This window comes from Neoarius graeffei, chromosome 1 (genome assembly GCF_027579695.1).
Source record: "Neoarius graeffei isolate fNeoGra1 chromosome 1, fNeoGra1.pri, whole genome shotgun sequence".
Classification (NCBI taxonomy): domain Eukaryota; kingdom Metazoa; phylum Chordata; class Actinopteri; order Siluriformes; family Ariidae; genus Neoarius; species Neoarius graeffei.
In genome coordinates, this window is record NC_083569.1 from 31,566,324 (window position 1) to 31,586,821 (window position 20,498).

General features: G+C 41.4%; 1 protein-coding gene across 2 annotated transcripts; it reads right to left on the reverse strand.

Moving 5' to 3' along the window:
- Positions 1-7,091: 7,091 nt before the first annotated feature.
- LOC132892470 (uncharacterized) lies at positions 7,092-13,579 on the reverse strand. Of its 2 annotated transcripts, XM_060930759.1 has the most exons (5): positions 8,945-13,579; positions 8,779-8,839; positions 8,257-8,316; positions 7,931-8,010; positions 7,092-7,775 (listed from the first exon to the last, which is right to left on the reverse strand). In XM_060930759.1, the coding sequence occupies exon 1, from the start codon at positions 13,555-13,557 to the stop codon at positions 12,325-12,327; it is 1,233 nt and encodes a 410-aa protein (XP_060786742.1). In that variant the 5' UTR covers positions 13,558-13,579; the 3' UTR covers positions 7,092-7,775; positions 7,931-8,010; positions 8,257-8,316; positions 8,779-8,839; positions 8,945-12,324. The 2 variants fall into 2 exon arrangements, with proteins under 2 accessions (XP_060786742.1, XP_060786750.1); XM_060930767.1 differs by lacking the exons at positions 7,092-7,775; positions 7,931-8,010; positions 8,257-8,316; positions 8,779-8,839 and having other exon boundaries at positions 8,970-8,989; positions 9,115-13,579.
- Between the last annotated feature and the right edge of the window lie 6,919 nt (positions 13,580-20,498).

The window sequence follows — 20,498 nt, forward strand, 5'->3', positions numbered from 1 at the left end:
CGGAGGGTGATCAGCGCTTGGTGCTGGTTTTGTTGGGCAGTAGCAAGGACATGGATGAGGTCCTTGAATGGGGAGGACTCCATGGGTGGTTCCCTTCATTATCTGGGGTTTTGGCACCACTGTAGTAAGCCCTGCACTGCAAAAAATGGCCTTTCAAAAATAAAAAATAAAAGATTAAAACAAAGCATATTTGCTTGAATCAGGTGAAAAAAAAATCTGCCAATGGAACTAGTCAAATTTGACTTGGTAAGATTTCTTAAAGTAAGATGAAAAATCTAACCTGTTTTTAGATGAAATAATTCCAAAATAAGATTGGGGAACTTATTATGCGAGATCTGATTAACTCAAAATAATCAAAATAGTTCTTATAACAAGATCGTACTTCTTACATTTAGCCATTCAAGTCATTTTTATTTATTTCATTTTAAGGGTATTTCACTTAAATTCATGACAAAGTCTTAGCAGTAAAAACTGAATTTAAGATAAATATACTAATATTAGGATTGTTAAATTCTACAACTAAGCATTGCTAGCTTAAAAGATTCTCCTTTTGTGACCTGTAATTAGTAAAATACTCTAGATATGAGACCAGAGACTATCTTGAATCAAGTTGATGACACGTGTAGCATTGCAACAAGTTTATTTTTTTCCCATTTCAACATTCAAACATTAAAACATCTCTTAAGATTCCACTTTCCCAGGACCTCAGGCACCAAAAAAATAATAATAATAAAAATAAAAGTCTACGCATTTTGACTTACAGTTCTTACACAATGCCAAAGCAACAGTGCAGTGTACTAGGGGTTTACAAGATCAGGCACAAAAAAAAGTCTACGCATTTTGACTTACAGTGCTTACACAACACCAAAGCAACAGTGCATTTTGGGGGCACTGACTATTCATGTGTACGAGGGGTTTACAAGATCAGGCACAAAAAAAAACCAAACAAACAAAAAAACACTGAACTTAACTCACAGCATTCCAAAAAGACCTCACTAAAACGCCCTCCACTTACTCATAAACTTTTTGAAGGCACTTGTCTGGTCTAGAGTATGTACAGCATCTAGAAGGAGCTCAATCTGAATGACTGAGTAAACAGTCGCAGTAAACTAAAGATATGCAAGGTGACCAAGCGTCTACGCATTTTGACTTACAGTGCTTACACAACGCCAAAGAAACAATGCATTTTGGGCGCACTGACTGTTTGTTTTGTTTGTTTGTTTGGTGCCTGATCTTGTAAACCCCTCATACACATAAACAAAAATCTCATGAGTGGGTGGGAAAAAAACAAACCACTGAACTTGTCCTCCACTCACTCATAGCCTTTTTGAAGGCACTTGTCTGGTCTAGAGTAATGAAAGATTCAAAGATTTCAGTAAAGTTCATTTATTCCCAAAACAAGCATACTTTGTTTTTGTTTTTCTTGAAACAAGATGAACCGCATTTGGCAAATGTCCAAAATGTACTTACTTGTTTAAAAAAAAAACTTGTTTTATTTTCAAAGGTGCTCCAAATAAGACTTTTTCAAGACATTTTATCTATACAAGATTTTCAAGCTGGACTGTCTAAAAACTAGCCTTTCTAGCTAAATGAGGTTTTGCTTGTTGGGCAATTATGTCTTATAATAAGGGTGGCTAGATGTTTTGACTTGAAAATAGACAAATAAACTTCCTAAGATTTTTATTTTTTGCAGTATGATGTGGGTGGAGTACTGAAGCATGGCAGTCAGGAGATGACATTCACACACACTTTATTTTTCAGATTGTCGCTTTTCAGCTTCATTCATTCACTCACTCACTCACTACTCAGACACACACACATGTTCCGGTCAGGAGAGCTCCCTTCTCTTCACGCTCTCCCTCCTTTTCTACCCTCTGCTGTCACTGCAACAAACACACACACACACACACAAGATTAACTGACCATAGGTGCATTGACTTTGCCACTCACCTTCCCTGACCCCACCCTCCATTCACAAACTGATGCTTGGCCACACCCCCGCTGCCACAGCATGGTATTACTTTCCACTGTCATGCTGATGACACACAGTTGTATGTTTCTGCAAAAGCAGATGAGAGACACCAGCTTAATAGAATCGGGGAATGTGTAAAGGACATTAGACACTGGATGCTTACAAACTTCCTTCTGTTTAATTCTGATAAAACAGAAGTGCTTGTACGAGGACCCCATGCAGCTAGTAGTAGGTTTTCTGATTATACAGTAACTCCAAGATGACCTTTCTGTTTCTTCACATGAAGCAGTAAAAGAGCTCAGGATAATCATTGACTCCAGTCTTTCATTTGAAACTCATATCAATAACATTACCCAGATAGCTTTCTTTCACCTCAAAGATATTGCTAAGATAAGAAATATACTGTCATTACATGATGCAGAAAAACTAGTTCATGCTTTTCTTACCTCTAGGTTGGATTATTGTAATGCCTTACTGTCTGGATGTTCCAATAAGTGCATAAACAAGCTCCAGTTAGATCAAAATGCAGCAGCAAGAGTCCTTACTAGAACTAGAAAATATGACCACATCACCCCTATCTTATCCACACTGCATTGGCTTCCAATCAAATGTTGTATTGTTTATAAAATACTACTATTGACCTTTAAAGCACTGCATGATCTCGTGCCACAGTACCTGAGTGAACTTCTGGTTCTTTATGACCCACCACGCCTACTTAGATCAAAAGGTGTAGGTTATCTGCTGGTATCTCATATAGTAAAGGCTACGTCAGGGGGCAGAGCCTTTTCTTACAAAGCCCTACAGTTATGGAATAGCCTTCCAAGTAGTGTTCGGGACTCAGACACAGTCTCAGTGTTTAAGTCTAGGGTGAAAACATATCTGTTTAGTCAAGCCTTTTGTTAATAGTTGTTGATCTGGAGGGTCCTCAGGCATAGAGTGTTTTGGTAAACTGGGAGGTATGGATGTGGTCAGCCTCCCACTCACTCGCTTACTCCGGTTTGTTGACGGTGTAGTGGCTGGCTGTTTTATGTCCCAGGGCACCTTCAGGCCTGTGTTATCTTCTGGCTCTCCCCTTTTATTTATGTTGTCATATTTAGTTTTGCCAGAGTCCTTGCTTGTACTCAGTGCAAAACGTATACTGTTCTTATTCATTAGGTGACATTGGGCATACCTAACAGCCTGTGCCCCCACCCCCTTCACTCTGTCTGTCCCTTTGAGTTACATGTTGATCCTAAAACTGAGATGCTGACCTAATCTGCTCCTTGGACCTGCCTAATCCATCCTGATGCCCTATGTCTGGCTGAAGTCTCATCACATTGCTCCTGTGGAGGACGCCATATGGACAGTCAAAAATTGTACTTGGAAGATGGCTCTGGATACTGTATTACGTAATACAGTAATAAATTTATGTCCGAGGACTTCAGCTGACTTGCTAACTTTTGGACTGCAGTTGTCATGAACAGTTTTGCACTCAAATTTCCATCAATGAACAGTTTATAATGTCAACAAAACAGACTTCATGTTAAAATTATAATGAATTTCCTGGTTTCACAGTTATAATTTGTGACTACATAGGACACTGTTATAGAAGCAAGTTATTTATAATCACGTTATCTGTTATCACCCAAATGAAGATGGGTTCCCTTTTGAGTCTGATTCCTCTCAAGGTTTCTTCCTCGTGTCATCTGAGGGAGTTTTTCCTTGCCACTGTCACCACAGGCTTGCTCATTGGGGATAAATTAAGGATACAATTAGCTCATATTTAAAGTTTTTAATTTTCTGTAAAGCTGCTTTGTGACAATGTCTATTGTTAAAAATGCTATAAAAAACTTGACATGTATGCATGTTTATGTAAAAGCAGTGAATATACATATGTGGGTTTTTTTTTTCAATTTCCATGATTTCAATAATGCATACTGGAGTATATTGCAGCATTTTTTAATTCAACCCTGGAATGTGTACTGTTTATACATTTGATACAGTAAAGAGTTACCATGTTTTCATTTTTTTTGTCAAGGAATTTTGGTTTATATATATAAATCAAAGACAAAATTATTGTATTGAACATTATAAAGTGCCTTTGTGGAGAGAGAATCATTGCTGGTGTTTGGGTAGAATGAGTTGGTTTTGAGGAATGCATGAACTGTTTTGGTAGTTTTAGTGCATTTTGGATGTGACAGTAACTGCTGTGCTGAACTGCATACTCATAAAGCCATCTGACTTCTGAAAAGTTTTGCAAATAAAAGGTGAACATGTGTAGGATTGAGAAATGTAAGTAATTGTTTTTTAAAACATCTGTGATTTATTTTCTTTCATATTTTCTCAGGTGGGTGGCATGATGGTGTAGTGGTAAGCACTGTTGCCTCACAGCAAGAAGGTTCTAGGTCCGAGTCCAGTGGCGACGGGGGGCTTTCTGTGTGGAGTTTGCATGTTCTTCCTATGTCTGCATGGGTTTCCTCCGGGTGCTCTGGTTTCCTCTACAGTCCAAAGACATGCAGGTTAGGCTAATTGATGACTCTAAATTGACCTGTAGGTGTGAGTGTGAATAGTTGTTTGTCTCCATGTGTCAGCCGTGTGATGATCTGGCAACTTGTCCAGGGTGTACCCTGCCTCTTGCCCATAGTCAGCTGAGATAGGCTCCAGCTTGCCTGTGACCCTGCACAGGATAAGTGGTTACGGATACTGGATGGATTTTCTCAGGTGATAAACTTGCCCCCTCTTCTTGGCAAAAATCCCTATATCTTGTATATGCTTTGGTTACCTTTCATGTGTTGCATGTTTGAGTTATCCCGAAAGTGATTCTGTTTGCTTCAATGATCCGCACTTTCTTTCTCTGCAGCCACTGAAGAGTCAACCTGACCTTGTGCTTTGGATCATTGTCATGTTGGAATAATTATAAATAAATGAATAAATAAATATTCCAAAATAAAATAAAAACAAAAAATCTGTGATTTGTTAAGTCACATGAACCTTTCCTTAATGAACAAAAATACAAAGAAAAGATTTTCAATAGTTGTACTGATGAACTTATGTTTATATTTTGTAAATGTGAACAAATATTTATCAAATTCAATATTTAGACTTTGATGCCTGCAATACACTCAAAAGGATGTTGGGTCAGAGGTAAAATAAGACTGCAAAGTTTTGAGGACATTCAAGTAACACCATTTTGGAAGATTCCACAATAAACAGATTAATAAGTAACAGATGAGGGTATCATGATTGGATGATTTTCTCTTGTAAATAGGCGTGAAGAATATCTAATTAAGTTTTGATCACCTTTCAGGTGTTCAACTCATTGTTCTCTTTCTTGGTGAACACAGAAATGGTTGTGTGCATGCGCAGCAGAAAAAATTCTCATTGGATATTCGCACTCTGACATGTGACATCATGTTGTCTTGACAATGTCCAATATCATAATTATTGCACGCTCATTCTCCATTGGGCAGACTAGCGTAATACACATACTGTAGGATAAGAGATATGATAGCAATATTGCATGCTATCTAACTAAATGAATGAAACCTGCAAGAAGGGAATGGAATACATGTTTTTATTCCATAGAAAAAGTGTTCTGTATGTATATTAATTCCCAATAAAACACTCATGTCTATGTTATACATAGCACAACCATTTCTGTGTTCACCAGGAAAGAGAAAGACGAGTTGAACACCCGAAAGGCTACCAAAACTTAATTGGATATTCTTCACGTATATTTACAAGAGAAAAACATACCAACAGACATAAAAAAAAAAATTGGATAAGAGACATGTCAGAGACATAAAACTTCCACACTTGTGAGTGACTGGGACAATTTGTCAAAAACATGGCCGCCAGGTTTGAGTTATTAAAAATAGAAGATTTTGAGAGAATTTTGGCTGCCAGGTAGCTCCTTTGTGTGTAGTTGTCGATTGATTTTAAAAGTAACTAAGTAAATTACACTCATATTTGCTTCACTCAGTCATAAAATATACATTCAATATTCAAAAATAAACTTCATATCTTTCCACGACTGTGTAATATCCTCTATATACACCCAATCATGATACCCTCACCTGTTACTAATTATTTTATATATATATATATATATATATATATATATATATATATATATATATATATAAAAAACCCCGATTCCAAAAAAGTTGGGACAAAGTACAAATTGTAAATAAAAACAGAATGCGATAATTTACAAATCTCAAAAACTGATATTGTATTCACAATAAAACATAGACAACATATCAAATGTTGAAAGTGAGACATTTTGAAATTTCATGCCAAATATTGGCTCATTTGAAATGTCATGACAGCAACACATCTCAAAAAAGTTGGGACAGGGGCAATAAGAGGCTGGAAAAGTTAAAGGTACAAAAAAGGAAGAAGCCTGCATCTCTGATGGTATGGGGTTGCATTAGTGCGTGTGGCATGGGCAGCTTACACATCTGGAAAGACACCATCAATGCTGAAAGGTATATCCAGGTTCTAGAGCAACATATGCTCCCATCCAGATGACGTCTCTTTCAGGGAAGACCTTGAATTTTCCAACATGACAATGCCAAACCACACACTGCATCAATTACAGCATCATGGCTGCGTAGAAGAAGGGTCCGGGTACTGAACTGGCCAGCCTGCAGTCCAGATCTTTCACCCATAGAAAACATTTGGCGCATCATAAAACGGAAGATACAACAAAAAAGACCTAAGACAGTTGAGCAACTAGAATCCTACATTAGACAAGAATCGGTTAACATTCCTATCCCTAAACTTGAGCAACTTGTCTCCTCAGTCCCCAGACGTTTACAGACTGTTGTAAAGAGAAAAGGGGATGTCTCACAGTGGTAAACATGGCCTTGTCCCAACTTTTTTGAGATGTGTTGTTGTCATGAAATTTAAAATCACCTAATTTTTCTCTTTAAATGATACATTTTCTCAGTTTAAACATTTGATATGTCATCTATGTTCTACAGTGCCTTGAAAAAGTATTCATACCCCTTGAACTTTTTCACATTTTTCCACCTTACAACCACAAACTTAAAAGTTTTTTATTGAGATTTTATGTGACAGACCAACACAGAGTAGCACATAATTGTGAAGTGAAACGAAAATGATAAATGGTCTTCAAAATTTTAAACAAATAAAAATCTGAAAAATGTGGTGTGCATTAGTATTCAGCCCTCTGTACTCTGATACCTCTAAATACAATCCAGTGCAATCAATTGCCTTCAGAAGTCATCTAATTAGTTAATAGAGTCAGGGCTGGACTGGGACAAAAAAACGGGCTGGGCATTTTTGACTTAGGCAGGCCAATATTAAGACTTCGACAGGCTCATAATTACCGGAGTACAAACGACTAGTAACCTGCCCCCCCCCGGAGGAGGTTTGGCCAGGTATTGCAATGACCCCGTCTGTTAGTCTGTCTGTCTGTCCCCCTGCAGTGTGTGTGTGTGCCGTCTTTACGGGGAGCCAAACACACCGGTTGGGGCCAGGTTGCTATCTCTCATTGCACTTATTTAAGTATGTTTTCCGTGAAGCAATGTACATTTTTTTACGGTTGTTACATCCTGGCCAAGGGGAAATGGTGCAACATTTAAAGCAAGAATTCCCGGCCCCCAAAAAACACCAACAAATGCACAGTAACTATGCAGTCAATGATTTATTTAAAATGCTTCTTGCACACAATGGGGCATGGTTGGAAGAGAGCCCCCAGAAGCTGGGAGGAACCGACCTTATCTGCAGTCTTCAGTCCAATCTGCTACTTGGACACACCTACATACTGACACAGTCACTCTCGTAATCATCCCACCTGCAGCCAATCACACACACAAGTACACAGACAGAAAGGAAAAGGAAGACATTAAAACAATTTAAGGTTAGGTACATACAAGTTAATAAATGTTCAAAACAACCTCAGGGTCATCACACTTTTATATTGTAGTGAGGTGTATTATGTTTACTCACTTCTTAGATAGCTCACTTGACTTGAACAAACGCTCTCATACCCTGACGATCCTATGAACATCTATGTACGCTAGAAGACCCTTCAGAGGAGCAGGATTTCATAAAGAGGGAGATGCAGAGAGGTGAGACATGAACAAATTTACACTCACTTTTAAATGACAGCTTCAAATATTTTTAATAGATGTTAGAATAGATAGAATAGATGATGAAGATTAATAGATGATAGAATAGATGTTTCATGTATATGAAAGCATTACAAAGACTACTAACTGGAAAAACATTGGGAAAGGCAGATAAATAGGCACATAAACGCATTGTGCACTTACTTGCTGAATCATGACTTATGACCCCTGAATATCTATGACAAAATCCTCTCAAATGGCATCCTAAATGAATGGCAGACATATAAATGACGAAATTGTCATCTCATCTCATTATCTCTAGCCGCTTTATCCTTCTACAGGGTCGCAGGCAAGCTGGAGCCTATCCCAGCTGACTACGGGCGAAAGGCGGGGTACACCCTGGACAAGTCGCCAGGTCATCACAGGGCTGACACATAGACACAGACAACCATTCACACTCACATTCACACCTACAGTCAATTTAGAGTCACCAGTTAACCTAACCTGCATGTCTTTGGACTGTGGGGGAAACCGGAGCACCCGGAGGAAACCCACGCGGACACGGGGAGAACATGCAAACTCCGCACAGAAAGGCCCTCGCCGGCCCCGGGGCTCGAACCCAGGACCTTCTTGCTGTGAGGCGACAGCGCTAACCACTACACCACCGTGCCGCCGAAATTGTCATTAAACATTAATTTCTAAAAAATCAGATTGATCTATACTTACCCAGAACCCAAATGCCTGTCAATCTCGTGAACAATGGTGAATGAGTATCCTGAAATGGAACCTTAAAATAGTAACAGAAAAAGGATACAATGAATGTTGATGGCAAAAAATCACTATAAATATATTTCAAACAAAACAAATAAGTTTCCATACTTATATTGCTTACTTTGTGACAATGAACAGTCAACAAAACCTGAGAGACAGGGGCTTCCTAAGAGGAAAAAAGAGGAATCAATGAAAGGGGATGTTTTTGTGTCCCAATTTCAATTTCATGTAATTTTGAATAGAACATTTCGCTGAATAATATAGCTAGTGTTAATATTTAAAAAACCTTACCTCAGTATAGTAGGAGTTTCCGAAGTAGTTCACTTTTTTCTGCAACTCTGTCAATGACAGTGTCTGTATCGAGACCCATGAGGATGTTCTTTTCTGACGACATCAACATGAAGGCCTCTAACTTACTTGCATTTATGCTGTTCCTCAGTCTGCTCTTGATGAATTTAAGGGTCGAAAATGACCGTTCACAAGCGACTTGTGTCACTGAGAGGGTGAGTAAATATTTGTATGCAAGAGCTACATGATGATATGCATCTGTGAGCAAGTTGAATCGAAGGAGAATTTGGTAACAACACAGTGGGCAGTTCTTGCAAGAGGCACAGCTTTTGTTGATAAGCGCCGCTGATTGGTTCAGTCCACTGAAAATAGACCAATGGAGCACTTGCATGTGACATCACAGCCGATCCAGATTGTGACAGACGCCATCTTGTCGGTCAAACGCCATATTTCCGCCTTCTACTTCTACTTCTGGTTCTACTTCTACCTTTTCTTCTGGAAAACCCTACTATATACAATTCTACTACAACGGCTGCAGCTACAAGCTCTCCCTACCTGTGCACGTTTTTTATGTTTTTTGTGTGTATTTTTGCGTGTTGTTCGTCTGTATCGGACTTCAATATCCACTACAACCATATGGACTTACTGGACATTGGTTTCCAGAAGAAAATGACGGTTTGTAGCGATTTCCATCGCATGCACAACATTCCGGACGAGATAGCGAGACCAGTGGGGTCTCCATGGATTGTTATCGGAAGCAAAGTGAAGGAGGGGGCGTCGGGAGCGGAAGCAAAAGTGAGGCTGCAGAGCCGGCCTGTTGACTAAGCTCAGAAAACAGCCACTCAAACCTCCACTGCTAAGCCTCTACCTCTCCAACGCCAGATCCATGGTAAACAAGACGGACGATTTGGAATTACAGCTGGAATTACCTTATTCTATTCTATAATCGGCTGGTCAGTGCTATACTCAATACTTAAGTGACTTACCCATCTAATGAGGATTATTTTCTTGTTTACAAGATGCCACATCTGAGTCGCTGACAAATCCTGAATTTCTGTAAAGATAACTGTGCAGAGATTTATAAGCACGCAGTGCTTCACCACTGAACAGCGAGGGAAAGTTAATGAGGTAATTATACACGTCCGGGTATTCCACCTCTGGCAGTTCAAAATCCACTGACACGGTTGTGAAAACTCCGTCCGGTAAGCCATAAGGGTCACTAATCTGTAGATCGTTTATTTTAGACATATATCTAGTTATCTGTTCATTAGAAAAATGAGCCGTGTAGTCCGTCGGTTGAAATTGATCCATTCTGTACACGAGTGCAGCAGTATTCAGCTGTGTTTTTTACCGACAAGCTGACGGCTGTGTACTTTCCGGTCACGTGACTGCAAGATCTCTATAGGGCGCCGCGACTCTATATTATGCACCGGACCGCCGGTTTCAAAGTAAAATTAGTATTATTATAATTATTATTTAATATCTTGGACCGTCAGGCCACTTGGACCGTTAGGCCACCGGGATTTTGCCCAGTACACCAGACGGCCTGTCCAGCCCTGAACAGACTCCTACTGTGTGTAATTTACTCTCAGCAAAAATACACTTGTTCTGTGAAGGCCTCAGTGGTTTGTTCGAGAACACTGAAGAACAAACAACATCATGAAGACCAAAGAACTCACCAGACAGATCAGGGATAAAGTTCTGGAGAAGTTTAAATCACGGTTGGGTTATAAAAAATCCCAAGCTCTGAACATCTCAAGAAGCACTGTTCAATCCATCATTCAAAAATGCAAAAAGTATGGCACAACTGCAAACCTACCAAGACATGGCCGTCCACCTAAACTGACAGAGCGAGCAAGGAGAGCACTGGTCAGAGAAGCAGCCAAGAGGCCCATGATCACTCTGGAGGAGCTGCAGAAATCCACAAATCTGGCCTTTTTGGAAGAGTGGCAAGAAGAAAGCCATTGTTGAAAGACAGGCATAAGAAGTCCCGTTTGCCAGAAGCTATGTAGGGGACACAGCAAACATGTGGAAGAAGGTGGTTTGGTCAGATGAGACCAAAGTTGAACTTTTTGGCCTAAATGCAAAGCGTTATGTGTGGCGGAAAACTAACACTGCTCATCACCCTGCACACACCATCCCCACTGTGAAACATGGTAGTAGCAGCATCATGCTATGGGGATGCTTTTCTTCAGCAGGGACAGGGAAGCTGGTCAGAGTTGATAGGAAGATGGATGGAGCTAAATACAGGGCAATCCTGGAAGAAAACCTGTTGGAGGCTGCAAAAGACTTGAGACTGGGAAGGAGATTCACCTTCCAGCAAGACAATGACCCTAAACATACAGCCAGAGCTATAATGGAATGGTTTAGATCAAAGAATATTCATGTGTTAGAATGGCCCAGTCAAAGTCCAGACCTAAATCCCATTGAGCATCTGTAGCAAGAATTGAAAATTGCTGTTCACAGAAGCTCTCCATCCAATCTGGCTGAGCTTGAGCTATTTTGCAAAGAAGAATGGGCAAAAATTTCAGTGTCTAGATGTGTAAAGCTGGTAGAGACATACCACAAAAGACTTGCAGCTGTAATTGCAGCAAAAGGTGGCTCTACAAAGTATTGACACAGGGGGGCTGAATACTAATGCACATCACATTTTTCAGATTTTTATATGTTTAAAATTTTGAAGACCATTTATCATTTTCGTTTCACTTCACAATTATGTGCTACTCTGTGTTGGTCTATCACATAAAATCTCAATAAAAAACTTTTAAGTTCGTGGTTGTAAGGTGGAAAAATGTAAAAAAGTTCAAGGGGTATGAATACTTTTTCAAGGCACTGTATTCTGATTAAAATATGGAATTTTGAAACTTCCACATCATTGCATTCCATTTTTTTTACAATTTGTACCTTGTCCCAACTTTTTTGGAATCGGGGTTGTGTATATATATAAAAAAAAAAATCTCCTTCTCACCCCCGGCGGGGGGGGTGGTATCCATGTCATCCTCAAGCTCGGGTCCTCTACCAGAGGCCTGGGAGTTTGAGGGTTCTGCGCAGTATCTTCGATGTTCCTAGGACTGCGCTCTTCTGGACTGAGGCTTCAGATGTTGTTCCTGGGATTTGCTGGAGCCACTCTCCCAGTTTGGGGGTTACTGCCCCAAGTGCCCCCACTACCACGGGGACCACGCAACCCTTGACCTTCCACATCCGTTCCAGCTGCTATTTCAACCCTTGATACTTCTCAAGTTTCTCATGTTCCTTCTTCCTGATGTTGGCGTCAGCTGGGATCGCCACATCTATCACCACCACCCTCTTCTGCTCTTTGTCCACCACCACTATGTCCGGTTGGTTAGCCAGGATCTGTTTGTCAGTCTGGAAGCTGAAGTCCCACAGAATCTTGGCCCTGTTGTTCTCAGCCACCTTCTGTGGTATGGCCCATTGGGACTTGGGTATTTCTATTCCATACTGGTTGCAGATGTTCCTGTATACTATCCCAGCCACTTGGTTGTGCCTCTCCATGTACGCTGATCCAGCTAGCATCTTACACCCTGCTACTATGTGCTGGACTGTTTCAGGGGCTTCTTTGCACAGTCTGCATCTTGGGTCTGATCTACTCTGGTAGATCCTGGCCTCTATGGCTCTTGTGCTTATGGCCTGTTCTTGTGCTGCCATGATTAGTGCCTCTGTGCTGTCTGTCAGTCCTGCATTATCCAGCCACTGGTAGGATTTCTTGATATCAGCCACTTCCTCTATCTGACGGTGGTACATGCCATGTAGGGGTTTGTCTCTCCAGGTTGTCTGTTCCTCCTCCTCCTCTGCACTCTCATCAGGGTTCTGCTGCCTGAGACATTCACTTAGCAGTTCATCCTTTGGGGCCATCTTTCTGATGTATTCTCGGATTTTCGATGTTTCATCCTGGACCGTGGTCTTGACGCTCACTAGCCCTCGGCCTCCCTCTTTCCGCTTAGTGTATAGTCTCAGGGTGCTGGACTTGGGGTGGAACCCTCCATGCATGGTGAGGAGCTTTCTAGTCTTGATATCTGTGGCTTCTATCTCCTCCTTTGGCCAGTTTATGATACCAGCGGGGTATATGATGACTGGTAGTGCGTACATGTTGATGGCTCGGACCTTGTTCTTACCATTCAGCTGACTTTTCAGGACCTGCCTTACTCTCTGGAGGTATTTGGCTGTGGTTGACTTCCTTGTGGCCTCTTCATGGTTTCCATTAGCCTGTGGGATGCCAAGGTACTTGTAGCTGTCTTGGATATCACCTATGTTGCCCTCTGGTAGGTCAATCCCCTCAGTCCGGATCATCTTGCCTCTCTTTGAGACCATCCGGCCACACTTGTCCAATCCGAATGACATCCCTATGTCATCGCTGTAGATCCGGGTGGTGTGGATCAGCGAGTCTATTTCTCGCTCATTCCTGGCATACAGCTTGATGTCATCCATGTAGAGCAGGTGGCTGATTGTTGCCCCACTACGGAATCGGTACCCGTAGCCGCTCTTCGTGATGATCTGACTGAGGGGGTTCAGGCCTATGCAGAACAGCAGTGGTGATAGCGCATCTCCTTGGTATATGCCGCACTTGATGTTGACTTGGGCAATGGGTTTTGAGTTGGCCTCTAGGGTTGTCTTCCACATTTCCATTGAGTTCTGTATGAAGGTCCTTAGGTTCCTGTTGATCTTATACAGTTCCAGACATTCCAGTATCCATGTGTGTGGCATTGAGTCGTAGGCTTTCTTGTAGTCAATCCAGGCAGTGCACAGGTTGGTCTGTCTCTTCTTACAGTCTCGGGCGACTGTTCTATCGGCCAGTAGCTGGTGCTTGGCTCCTCTGGTGTTACTGCCAATTCCTTTCTGTGCCTCGCTCATGTATTGAGCCACATGCTTACTCATTTTTGCCGCAATGATGCCTGACAGGGCCTTCCATGTTGTGCAGAGACAGGTAATTGGCCGGCAGTTGGATGGGATGGGTCCCTTCTGGGGGTCCTTCATGATTAGGACTGTCCTGCCTTGGGTTAGCCATTCTGGGTGGGTTCCATCCCTCAGCAGCTGGTTCATCTGTGCTGCTAGGCGTTCATGGAGTGCAGTTAGCTTCTTCAGCCAGTACATATGGATCATATCGGGGCCTGGTGCTGTCCAGCTCTTCATCTTTGACACTCTTTCTTGGATGTCTGCCATTGAGATGGTTACTGGTTCTTGTTCTGGGAGGTTGCTGTGGTCAGCTCTTAGGTCCACTAACCATTGGGCATCGGTGTTGTGTGATGCCTTTCTTTCCCATATGTCTTTCCAGTATTTTTCCACCTCAGCTCTTGGTGGGTCTGACCGGTTGTTGTTCCCCTGCCATTGAGAGTACACCTTGGCTGGTTCAGTGGAGAACAGCTTGTTTATTCTCCTGGCCTCTCCTTCCTTGGTGTATCTCCTCAATCGGGTGGCCAGAGCTGTTAGTCGCTGTTTGGCAGTTTCGAGTGCCTCTGGTATGGAGAGTGAGTTGTACTTCCTGGGCGCCCCTTTATTCACCATGTTCCCTTTCTGTAGTTCAGCTAGCTGGCTAACTTCTCTCCTTGCTGCCTTTATCTTGGCCTCTAATCGTCTCTTCCATCGTGGATACTGTTTGTTATGTCCCGAGCCCACCTTGTGTCCAAGCATCTCCATGATTACTGTTGCTGTACTGTGTATCAGCTTGTTGGTCTCAGTGATGGTTCTTGTGGAGATTGTCTTCAGAGCAGCATTCACATCTACTAGTAGATCTTCTGAAGGTACTTGGCAACTCAGCTTCGGTATTCGTCGGGGGCTCCAGGTTTCCAGTTGGGTCACGATCTTCCTTCTCAGGTCAGCAGCTCTTGTGTTGAGGCTGTTAGCTGTTGGGGCTTGGTACCCAATCTTGGTACCCAATCCCCGCTGACCTGTCTTCCTGGCTCCCCCTTGCCGTAGCATCGTTGTTGTATTTCATTAATCTCTAGTTGTGATAGCAGGTTTCGATTATGGATGTTGGAACACTGGGCTAATAGCTGTTTCTTTGTTAGCCTTGATTGTGGGTTTCGAAGTATCCAATGGTCCCACATTCTCTGCATGTATCCCCTCTCTCTGGGATTGCTTGTATAGTAGCATTCCAGCAAATCCGTATTTTCTGTCCTCGTCCATCGATGTCTTGTTCCAGTAGCCCATTTCTCATCAGTTTGCCCTGGTTCCCTAGCAACTGACGCAGACCTTGTTGACCCAGGCGACGTCTGAGCCGGTATGACTCTATCAGTTATGTTTTCACTCATTCCTGAGGTAGGCTGATATATCATGAGGGGTTTTTGCCTAAGGACCCTTACTGGATGATGTTTTGCCCCGACCGGGATTCAAACCCCGATCTCCTGCGTCGTAGTCAGTGAGCATTACCACTGTACTATCCAGCTGACTGTATATATATATATGACCCTGGGTCATAATACAGTGCTCATTGTAAATGAGTACACACCCTTTGAAAAGTAACATTTTAAACAATATCTCAATGAACACAATTTCCAAAATGTTGAAAAGACAAAGTTTAATATAACATCTGTTTAACTTATAACGTGAAAGTAAGGTTAATAATATAAACTTAGATTACACATTTTTCAGTTTTACTCAAATTAGGGTGGTGCAAAAATGAGTACACCCCAGAACAAAAACTATTACATCTAGTACTTTGTATGGTCTCCATGATTTTTAATGACAGCACCAAGTCTTCTAGGCATGGAACGAACAAGTTGGTGACATTTTGCAACATCAATCTTTTTCCATTCTTCAACAATGACCTCTTTTAGTGACTGGATGCTGGATGGAGAGTGATGCTCAAATTGTCTCTTCAGAATTCCCCAAAGAAAATAATTTATTTACACCACAAAGGTGAAGGCTACAAGAAGATCAGCAAAGCTTTACTTATCAGTCAGAATACTGTAGCAAAAGTGCTACAAAAATTTAAGAAAGATGGAACTGCAACCATCTCACAGAGATGTCCAGGTCATCCACGGAGTTAACACCTCGACAGGAGCGTCTTCTGATGAGAAGGGTTGAAGAAAATTGGCATGCAAGTTCACTGCAGTTATCTAAAGAAGTAGAAAGCCAAACTGGGGTGACTATTTCCCATGACACAATACAGTGTACACTGCAGAGGAATGGCATGCATGGATGCCGTCCACGAAAGAAGCCTCTCCTAAAGCCCAGGCACAAAAAAGCCCGCCTAGAGTTTGCCAGGGCCCATGCTGACAAAGATGAAGACTACTGGGACTCTATACTCTGGAGTGATGAGACCAAGATAAATGTTTTTGGAACTGATGGCTTCAAAACTGTATGGCGTCGCAAGGGTGAGGAATACAAAGAAAAATGCACTTTTCCAACATGACAATGATCCTAAACACACACCTAAGGCCACTGTTGGATTTCTGAAGAAGAACAGGGTGAAAGTGATTCAGTGGCCAAGTACCGGTACGTCTCCTGATCTGAACCCAATCGAACACCTATGGGAAATTCTGAAGAGACAAGTTGAGCATCACTCTCCATCCAGCATCCAGTCACTAAAAGAGGTCATTGTTGAAGAATGGAAAAAGACTGATGTTGCAAAATGTCATCAACTTGTTCATTCCATGCCTAGAAGACTTGGTGCTGTCATTAAAAATCATGGAGGCCATACAAAGTACTAGATGTAGTAGTTTTGTTGGGGGGTGTACTCATTTTTGCACCACCCTAATTTGAGTAAAACTGAAAAAAGGTGTAATCTAAGTTTATATTATTATCCTTACTTTCATGTTATAAGTTAAACAGATGCTATATTAAACTTTGTCTTTTCAACATTTTGGAAATTGTTTGTGTTCATTGAGATATTGTTTAAAATGTTACTTTTCAAAGGGGATATACTCATTTACGCTGAGCAATGTACATACTATTATTGAGTTCTTTTTCTTGTTGCTGTTCTCTCTCCCTGCCTGAGGGGGTGCTGTTCATCTGTTTTTCTTTCAGGATTTTCAGTTGTAGATGGCAGCAGCTGATTGGATCATGGTTGACTGCACCTGCTTAAAATGCTTTCTGGAGAAGATGGATGCTCTTCAATTTCTCCTGATTTCCAATAGGACCATGCCTTGTGTTGTCAACTGATTGAGTTGTAAACAGTGTAAATATTTCCCTAAAAGCAGTTGAGGTAACTGTAGGGGTGAGAGGCCCTTTTTGTTGCACTCTGTTTTCTCCTGTTTATGTCAGGGAGTTGGGTAAGGCCCCTGTATTTTATTTTGTTTTCTTTTATTGTCCAGGTAAGTTAGTGAAGATTTAAATAGATTTTGTTTGTTATTTTGGGCCGTGCTCACCCTGACGCCAATTTTACCTGTGCTGAAATAAACCAGTTGTGTTTTGAACTGCAATCGATTGTGCCACTGGTCATCCTTGGGAGTAGAGAAAGGGGAAGTTATTTTTTATGTTATGCTCAGGTTTCCCCGAGGCTGGGGTGTAACTAATATTGAGTGGTGGCTACAATTATCGACAGTCTTTAATAATCGACAACATTTCAGATTTACCATTCATCTCATCTCTAGCCGCTTTATCCTTCTACAGGGTCGCAGGCAAGCTGGAGCCTATCCCAGCTGACTACGGGCGAAAGGCGGGGTACAACCTGGACAAGTCGCCAGGTCATCACAGGGCTGACACATAGACACAGACAACCATTCACACTCACATTCACACCTACGGTCAATTTAGAGTCACCAGTTAACCTAACCTGCATGTCTTTGGACTGTGGGGGAAACCGGAGCACCCGGAGGAAACCCACGCGGACACGGGGAGAACATGCAAACTCCACACAGAAAGGCCCTCGCCGGCCCCAGGGCTCGAACCCAGGACCTTCTTGCTGTGAGGCGACAGCGCTAACCACTACACCACCGTGCCGCCTCAGATTTACCAATAAAAAACAATTTTACAAAGGTGAGTTTCAGTTACAACAGCTATTATTGGTTAATTAATCAGCCAGAAGACCTCCCTCGCCCTTTGAGCTTGTCGTCTGATGACACAGCTTGTTACCTGAGATGGAATTTTTTTTTAGCATGATCAGCAATTTGAGGAAAACCCGGACTTTATCATCACAGGTAAGCACAGTGGAAAGATTGTGGACATGTGTTTACTTATCAAATTCACCAATATCTCATGATATCCTTGTTGAAACCTACTTTGTTTCTTACTCTTTCATTTGACAATCACCATTTTGTATCTAAATGCATGCTTGTGAAGTCGCGTGAGGTGTCGATAATAGTGATCACTTTCACTGGTGTCCCCCATTATGACACCCTGTGGAATTGACATTTACAACTGTTATGTATCGATCTTTGTGTAACATTATTGAAGTAGATGAAGTACTTAAAAAAAAAGTACTGTGATTTATTATAATTTTTGTTCTGATTCATAACAGAATGGAATGTTTATAGAGTACTTGGAGTCCTATCGCAATACATAAAATTAGACCAGAATTAAATTCCTAGCATATAAAAAAAATTACATGCTTGAAATATTTAGATTTTTCTCTTCTATTCAGATTTTTTTTTTCAGTTTGTTGTCTACCACATATTACAATATCAGTAGACATGGTTTATATTTTGGTTCGAGGAATGGCATGCGACCTTTAACTTGGATTTTTCGTGTGGTTTCAATGTCAATTGCCTGACATTTACTGTTAAACTACAAAACTAGAAATTAATACAAACAACAACGAATGATTAACAAAATGTGATCAACGAAAATACTTAGAAAATGGGACAAAAAGATTGTCTGATACAGGTTAAACATTATCTGTTCATTTGTTTACAAACATTAGAATTACTTCCTCATTGATGTCAACACCAACATCGATAGGGTTGCCACCTGTGTCTGACAAAAATCCTGGACATTTCGACCATCCAATCGACCTTTTTACTCGTAAGCAACGGCGCCCTTCGCACATCTAACCCAAGACAAAAATCGCCCTTCTACACTGAAATTGCATTGCTCTAATTAGTAAAAATGACGCTTTTGCTAGTTATTTGTTTAGTTAATTGCTTTACATAATATAGCAGGTCTTCATTATTTTGGTTTATTTCCAACAGTTTTTGGTTGTGGACACCTGGGGGCAGTAGTGGGCACAGGTAAACGGGGAATACATAATTAAGTTCTGTTTATTTGCTTATGTGGAATAAAAATAAATAATCTAATTTTTCATTGTATCTAAGAATACCTAATGTAACAATGTAAGGTGTAGTGTCAAACAGCTTACCTGATTGCTTAGAGTGTGGTGTGTGCTTTGCTTGTGCTTGCCTGTGCCTCTGCTGCTTGCTGCTCTTGGCTAAACAAATACATAGGAGGACATGTAACTGATATAACTGGGCACATACAGGAGTAGGCAGATAAGACTATTTGGATTTCATTTAATTCACCAAAACCTTACCTAATCTTCCATTTATATTTGGTGTTTTTCTTTGCTGCTGCTATGAGTCCTGGCTGATTTTCAATGAATGTCTTGAGGACAACTGAAAGTTTAGCCTGACTTGAAGCTCAGCCTTCACCATTGCAACAGAGAGTCTGTTTCTTTTATCAGTCCAAGCATCCTCCATTGCCCCTTTTCCACCAAAGCAGTTCCAGGGCTGGTTCGAGGCCAGTGCTTAGTTTGGAACCAGGTTTTCTGTTTCCACTGACAAAGAACTGGCTCTGGGGCCAGAAAAACCGGTTCCAGGCTAGCACCAACTCTCTGCTGAGCCAGAGGAAAGAACCGCTTACGTCAGCGGGGGGGCGGAGTTGTTAAGACCAACAACAATAACAAGACCGTGAAAGATCGCCATTTTTAAGCAATGAGAAGCAGCAGCTGTACAAATGCGAAGTCATCCATTATTATTATTATTATTGTTGTTGCTGCTGCTTCCGTGTTGTTTTTGCTTCGATATTCGCGCCAAGGTTTATGCAAACGTAGCGCCGTAACTGACGTATACAGCGACGTAATGACGTATTCAGCGATGTAATGACGTATTCAGTGATGTAATGATGTGCCTCCGCTTAGCACGGCAAGCTACGGAAAAGCAACCTGGTTCTCAGCTGGCTCGCAAGTTGAAATACACATTTTGCCCATCATGTACAAAAAACCGGGACATTCAGTGTCCCGGATTTTTTTTTTTTTTCCGGGACAGACCATGAAAATCCGGGACAATCAGGAAAAACCGGGACAGGTGGCAACACTAGCATCGATATCTCGTCTCATTATCTCTAGCCGCTTTATCCTGTTCTACAGGGTCGCAGGCAAGCTGGAGCCTATCCAGTGATGTGCGTGAACGAGTTCAAAAGAACGCGTTCACTGAACACGCTCATTTTTTCATGAACTTTGAACTGAACGCAACGCATGTTTTAATAAAGAACTTGAA

Coding starts and splice junctions, on each gene's coding strand:
- LOC132892470 (XM_060930759.1), bottom strand. CDS start 13,557: ATGGATGACATCAAGCTGTATGCCAGGAATGAGCGAGAAATAGACTCG.